The 7,705-nt window shown below is 41.4% G+C and overlaps 1 protein-coding gene across 1 annotated transcript; it reads left to right on the plus strand.

The window, feature by feature from the left end:
- Positions 1 to 2,546: 2,546 nt before the first annotated feature.
- Positions 2,547 to 7,316, plus strand: LOC138440401 (protocadherin beta-6-like). The gene has a single exon (XM_069589861.1). The coding sequence runs from the start codon at positions 2,740 to 2,742 to the stop codon at positions 5,131 to 5,133; it is 2,394 nt and encodes a 797-aa protein (XP_069445962.1). The 5' UTR covers positions 2,547 to 2,739; the 3' UTR covers positions 5,134 to 7,316.
- Positions 7,317 to 7,705: the final 389 nt, after the last annotated feature.

A 7,705-nucleotide genomic window follows, 5' to 3' on the forward strand; every position in this document is an offset into this window, starting at 1 on the left:
TTTTTAAATTTTATAACAGAATGAAAGAAAGACAAATGTGTGGCATATAAATGGAAATCAGCAATGCAATGTTTATAAGTTAACTAAATAAAATTAAAATACTTGACAATGTTTCATCAGTTAAATTACTATTTCAACTCACTGGTAATAATCCAGCTAAATTAATCTTGAAAGGTAACTTCCAATTAGCACACATGAGCAAAAAGAGCATGGCACATGGTGATTTTTTACATTGTTTAGCTTTCCTTGTCCAGAGGAGACCAAGATTGTGCCATCTAGTTACTAAAATTAACTTGAAAAATACTGATATAATTAATACAATTCCCAGTGGATCACAGAAATGTTCGTTATCTTGAGAGAGATGTGGGTTACACAGATGGATCCATTTGTTAAAAATGCTACAGTTAAGACTGGTGCATTTCAATTGGCGTAAACATGACCTTAAGAAAAGAACTATGCAAAACTGAACATTGACTGGGAGGCATAAAATGGAGGAAAAGGTATAGGTGAAACAAGACAGAATGTTGTGAAGTTGGGAGGTGTGTACATGGAAGTTTATGCTGTTTACTTTGAATATGCTGAACTTTGTCCATAATAAATTTTTAAATGAATAGTCCTTGTGAGATGGGTTTATAAAAGCAAAGTCAATTCAGCTCTACTTTAGCAAATCCTAGCAACTGAGAAGCATTTTCCTGAAGGAATCTAATGCAATCCACTTTCCAAAAAGGGAGTTTCTTCACATACCAAACTCACATCTCTTTGGGTTACATTAAAATATTACCTTCTTTCTATTATAGCAACCAGTGCTCTCACAGACACTTTAATGATCTACCTTGATTTTTATACATACTGTACTACTAATAAATTAAATCTGTTTTAAAGTGAAAATAATTTAATAAGCTGTATTTGAGGATGCCTGCAGGCAAAGAGAGTGAATGAAGAACTCTGTGGATGCCAGAGATGGCATTAAGTTGGAATCAGAACTCAGAATGTCCACTGAAAGGAGAAAGCATTTAGGACTGAGCTACAAATAATTTTGTTTCAGAGAAGAAGCTAAACCCATCCAAGATGTTTCTGATTGTTGGTTTTACTTTATCAGTGTATTTCATTTTTCATATCCTTGGGGAAGTCTGTTTTCAGCAACATTTACCAAGTGAACAATGGAGGTTGGTGACAGTGATCTTAATTTTATCCTTCTGGGTATATAGAGTTGCTTTTCAACTATAAAATGATTTCATCGGTTCAGAATTTAAATTTTATTTAGCTTTAATTTAGCTAGAGTTGAAGTATTTTGAAAAATATCATTTTTAACCTTCCATCATTCACTCCTTACCTGAAGTGAATTTTGCTTGAATTTAAATCCTTTCACCTCTCCACAAATACAAAATCATTCTGAAGTAAATTATTTTTGGTATTTTTGTATGCTTAGATATGCACTGACCCATTTATTGCATTCTCAGGAAATTTAGAGATATAGTTTCCAGTTTATCTGAGCAGAAATTGGAGAGATAGGAATGAACATAGTCATAATGAACTATCACTGAATTTCAGGGTATCCACTCAAATATAATCCACCTTTCACACTACGTTATTTGGTCTGTATTTATAGGACCAAGTGTTATCCTTGTTTCGAAAGAATGGTAGAGGTGATTCTTGAATGTTTGTTTTCTACATTGCATTATGCCCTTATAACAGGGTAATACATTTGGACTTTGATTAATACACACAGCAGGGAAATTTGACCAAAAAGTTGCAATAAAATGAACAACCCTAATAAAATCATGGTCATTTCTACCAATACAAAAATGAAATGGATTCCTAAAACCCTTACTTACGACACATACTGGATTACTCCTGGTCCCTCTTTTAAATAATTTGATTTGATACTTCTATAATACCTATTTCTTGGCCTCAATTTTCCTAATAGCCTAATTGTTCCCTTTATTGTGCAGGTGACCACCAAACAACGGTAAGTATGTTGTTCATTCCATTTTATCAGTCATATAGTTTAGAGAAATAAGTGTTTAAGATTGATCTTGCTAACCAACTTTTAGTTTTGTATAGTGTATAGGTGGGACAATTAAATAGTATACTTCTCAGATTCAGAAATTACACTGCTCCTCAGAGATAAACTGCATAGAGTGGGACACGACTGAGCAACTAAACTGAACTGAACTGAACCAATGAATAAAAGTTGGTTATAGGAAGTTTATATTACCTGAGGGAATAACTCTTAAATGTGTTAGTATGTATCAGAATCCTTAAAGGGAAAGACTGACTTACAGATTCGATAGTACAGCCAGAAAGCTAGAAAATTCAAGTTCTGAAAAAGAAAAAAAAAAACAAGACTCCCAGATAAGTCTTTATGCATGTGATTCACTCACTGCAGTCTGAGAAACTCAGCGTGTTCCTTAAAACGTTTATAAAGTTTACATTTTGGATGTGGTGTTGACCTGCCGCACCCCCACGAAATTACTCATTTCAACGCATGGTGGCAGTGCAGGCTAAGAGTGGATAAAAGCTCTGCAGACTCGGTGGACTCCATTTCAGAGAAGCCCAAGAAAAAAATATAGAACTCATTTACAGGTAAAGCTAAGACAGAAGTGTTCAGGGAGCAGTCGCTGCCAGACAAGTTATAGGAACGAATCTGAAATTCCGGAGCAGACATTTTGAAGGGTCAACAGTGGACGCAGTGATTGGGATTGGAAGAAGATTTTTCCTCCGGAACCAGACATAACGATGGAAATGATGCAAATGAAACTACATCAGAATAAAAGGCAAGTGATGATCTTCATTACATTGATTCTTTCGTGGGAGGCAGGTTCAGAATCGATTCGGTATTCTGTACTGGAAGAGACAGACAGTGGCACGTTTGTGGCCAACCTGACAAAAGACCTGGGACTCAGGATGGGAGAGCTGGCTGCCCGGGGCGCCCGAGTTGTTTTTAAGGGGAATAGACAGCATTTGCGGCTTGATCCAGACACCTGTGATTTGCTGCTGAATGATAAACTGGACCGGGAGGAGCTGTGCGGCTCCACTGAGCCCTGCGTACTACCCTTCCAAGTGTTACTGGAAAATCCCTTTCAGTTATTTCAGGCTGCCTTGGTAATTAGAGATGTGAATGACCATGCTCCAGAGTTCCCTGCTAGAGAAATGCAACTAAAAATATCAGAAATTACTATACCAGGTAAGGTATTTCCCTTGAAAATGGCACAAGATTTAGACGCTGGTAACAACGGCCTTCAGAGCTACATAATCAGCTCCAACCCTCACTTCCACGTTCTCACTAGAAACCGCAAGGACGGGAGGAAGTCCCCGGAGCTGGTACTGGACAAAGCGCTGGATCGTGAGGAGCACCCCGAGCTCAGGCTAACCCTCACAGCGCTGGACGGCGGGTCTCCACCTCGGTCTGGGACCACAGAGATTCAGATCCTGGTCTTGGATAGCAATGACAACGCCCCCGAGTTTGCTCAGGAGTTCTATGAGGCTGAAATCCCTGAAAATAGCTCCCTGGGCTCTCTGGCTATCACTGTCTCAGCGAGAGATTTAGACGCAGGATCATTTGGAGAGGTATCTTACGCCCTATTTCAAGTCGATGACGTTAACGAACCCTTCGAAATTAACGCAAATACAGGAGAAATTCGACTAAAAAAGAAATTGGATTTTGAAGAATTTCAATCATATCAGGTGGATATCGAGGCTACAGACGGTGGGGGACTATCAGGAAAATGCTCTGTAGTCATCAAGGTCCTGGATGTGAATGACAATGCTCCTCAATTGACTATGTCCTCACTGACTAGCCCCATCCCTGAAAACCTGCCAGAGATCCTAGTGGCAGTTTTCAGTGTATCAGATGCTGATTCTGGACATAACCAACAGGTTATCTGTTCTATACATGACAATCTCCCCTTTGTTCTAAGACCGTCCGTTGAGAATTTCTACACGTTGGTAACAGAAGGGGCACTGGACAGGGAGGAAAGAGCCGAGTACAACATCACTATCACGGTCACTGACATGGGGACTCCCAGACTGAAAACCGAGCACAACATAACCGTGCTGGTGTCCGACGTCAACGACAACGCCCCCGCCTTCACCCAGACCTCCTACACCCTGTGGGTCCGCGAGAACAACAGCCCCGCCCTGCACATCGGCAGCGTCAGCGCCACAGACACAGACGCCGGCGCCAACGCCCAGGTCACCTACTCGCTGCTGCCGCCCCCCGACCCGCTCCTGCCCCTCGCCTCCCTCGTGTCCATCAACCCCGACAACGGCCACCTCTTCGCCCTCACGTCCCTGGACTACGAGGCCCTGCGGGCCTTCGAGTTCCGCGTGGGCGCCACCGACCGCGGCTCGCCCGCGCTCAGCAGCCAGGCGCTGGTGCGCGTGCTCGTGGCGGACGCCAACGACAACGCGCCCTTCGTGCTCTACCCGCTGCAGAACGCCTCGGCGCCCTGCACCGAGCTGGTGCCCAGGGCGGCCGAGCCGGGCTACCTGGTGACCAAGGTGGTGGCGGTGGACGGCGACGCGGGCCAGAACGCCTGGCTGTCGTACCAGCTGCTCAAGGCCACGGAGCCCGGGCTGTTCGGCGTGTGGGCGCACAACGGCGAGGTGCGCACGGCGCGGCTGCTGAGCGAGCGCGACGCGCCCAAGCAGCGGCTGGTGGTGCTGGTCAAGGACAACGGCGAGCCGCCGCTGTCGGCCAGCGTCACGCTGCACGTGCTGCTGGTGGACGGCTTCTCGCAGCCCTACCTGCCGCCGCCGGAAGCGGAAGCGGCGGCCGCGGCGCCGGCCGACCCGCTCACCGTCTACCTGGTGGTGGCCTTGGCGTCGGTGTCGTCGCTCTTCCTCTTCTCGGTGCTGGTGTTCGTGGCGGTGCGGCTGTGCAGGAGGGGCGGGCCGGGCTCGGCGGGTCGCTGCCCGGTGCCCGAGGGCCACTTCCCGGGCCACCTGGTGGACGTCAGCGGCACGGGGACCCTGTCGCAGAGCTACCAGTACGAGGTGTGTCTGACGGGAGACCATAGAACTGGTGAGTTCAAATTCCTGAAGCCGATATTCCCTAACCTCTTGGTTCAGGACACTGAGAGAGAAATCAAGGAAAGCCCCAACTGTAGAAATAGTTTTGTATTCAGTTAAATGTCGTATTTGGTTAAGTGAGCCTCTCCTTAATTTTGGCAAACCTAGTTCCCATTGCAATACCTTTCTCTTAAGAAGTTGTACTGTTGTACAAATATATATATAGGGCTTCCCTCGTGGCTCAGTGGTAAAGAATCTGCCCGCAATGTTAGAGATCCAGGTTCGATCCCTGGGTCGGGAAGATCCCCTGGAGAAGGAAATGACAACCCACTACTGTATTTTGGCCTGGAGAATTCCATGGACAGAGGAACCTGGCAGGCTACAGTTCATGGGATCACAAAGAGTCGGACACGACTGAGTGATTAACACACACAAATATATGTCTCTGTGCTAATTAGATTTAGCATTTTTAGTTGTACTGGATAGAGTATGTATTTTCTCCATATTTGACCTTCTCTTGGTGATTAATCTTTCCATAACTAAAAATTACTCAAGTAGTATAAAAAATTCTATTAATATTTAAATCAACTTCTTAATGTCTTTTCAATGAAACATTTTAAAGCACCTGTGTAATCAAGCATTTCTGTATATTTTTGGTGCTTTTCTTTATCATACCGGAGAAGGCAATGGCACCCCACTCCAGTACTCTTGCCTGGAAAATCCTATGGACAGACGGAGGAGCCTGGAAGGCTGCAGTCCATGGGGCTGCTGAGGGTTGGACACGACTGAGCGACTTCACTTTCACTTTTCACTTTCTTGCATTGGAGAAGTAAATGGCAACCCACTCCAGTGTTCTTGCCTGGAGAATCCCAGGGACGGGGGAGCCTGGTGGGCTGCTATCTATGGGGTTGCACAGAGTCGGACACGACTGAAGTGACTTAGCAGCAGCAGCAGACCACTCTTGTTGACTATTCTACAAAGCTATGGCCCCTGAATAGCCATGAGCATATCTTAGCATACTTGTTTCTCCAAAACTGTACATAAACATGCACTTTATTAAAGTAGTAATACACTACAATTTTGACCATATCCCACTGTGACCACCAATATGCTAGAGATTTATCTCTCTTATTTGTCTGCTACATAACCTAGCACATTGCAATTGCTACATACATACTCACTAATATTAACATAAAATTATTCTATAATAATTAAAAAGAAAAATCTGATGTAATTTGGCATTACTTCACTAACTAAAACTAAGTCACTACTTTTTAAATTATTTTTTAAAACACAGAACCTTAAATACACCCTAAGTCATTTCAAAGGACTCAAGAGGTAGAGGGCATCATATACTGCCTTGTCCTTCATTTTGCCCTATAACTAGAAGTTCAAATGTAGTTTAAGGTATGTATTTTTCTTGGTTTCCCTGAAGTTTCTCTGTACCTTCAAAAGAGTAAATTTCTTCAGAGTTTTGGTTATTCTGTTCTAGTCTGGTTATTGAATGATAATAGATTTTCACTTTGTTATTCTGCAGACATGGACAGTCTTTATCAACAAAACAGTGATATATTTTTTATGTCCAAGTTATCTTCTTTTGTTCTTCTATGTAGCTTTCAGACATTTTGCAAAGTAGTTTTTTCAATTATGCTAAACTTTCATTAGTAAGAAATAAGCATTGGTTTTTTTATCCTTTAAGACAAGAATAGAAATATAAACTAAGATAAGAAATAAACTCATCTGGCATTGCAATTGCTTTATATTGTGTTCATTAAACCAAGGAAGCTATGTGATTTCCAGCTAAAGTTATAGGGATATAACTATAAAGCCACTTATATCTATTAAAGAGTTTGCTTTATAAGTCTCAAGTATCACTCTACAGGAATTTAATTATTTGCATCTTTCCCTGAATTATATTTTTTCTAAGGATGTAATGAAATAAAAAATGAAAATTACTCTTAAAGTTATCATTGAACATATCTTTTCACCTTCATCCAATCTAATACTTGAAATTAGAAAGTGATAAGTGAGAAAAATTTAAACAAATGACATAAATATGTATTTAACTTTAATGATGCCTCCATTTACTGTTAGATAACTAAATGAAATAGTTTAATGTATGATGACAAGAAATCTGATTGAAGTTTTCACCACTGTATCTATTTCACCTCTATATCTCACCACTATATCTCAACATTATGAGAAAAGTTCATGTTTTTGTTTATGCCAGGAAAGTCCAATTTGTATAATTACCTAAATGAGTCTGGGCAAATAAACACTGAGAACCCACCTTTATTAACTTATATATGTTTTTGAAATTACTTTGTGTATTCATTTATAAATTACTGTGTATATTAATTTATAAATTACTATGTATATCTGTAAAGTATGGATCATTACTTACTGGCTGGATATCACTAGCAGACTTTGGTGTAGACCTCATCAACACTTTAAAATTCAACTAGAATTTAGTAGTAAATATCCAGGTAACTTCCACAAAATGAATACATCATAAAAAACAGGCCATTTCTATTGTTGCAAAATAAAAATAGAAAATGAGAGCCAAATATCTGGATAATAATACCCATTTCAATCACTTTCTCACATGTATTATATATGTTCATTTTTAACAATTCCTCTTTCATCATTTTTTTAGGCACAGCATATAGTGTGTTTAGGGCTTCCCAGGTGG

Source organism: Ovis canadensis, chromosome 5 (assembly GCF_042477335.2).
Source record: "Ovis canadensis isolate MfBH-ARS-UI-01 breed Bighorn chromosome 5, ARS-UI_OviCan_v2, whole genome shotgun sequence".
NCBI classification, from domain to species: Eukaryota; Metazoa; Chordata; class Mammalia; order Artiodactyla; family Bovidae; genus Ovis; species Ovis canadensis.

Bases quoted from the DNA above. Each gene is read 5' to 3' on its own strand.
- LOC138440401 (XM_069589861.1), top strand. From the start codon at position 2,740: ATGGAAATGATGCAAATGAAACTACATCAGAATAAAAGGCAAGTGATG.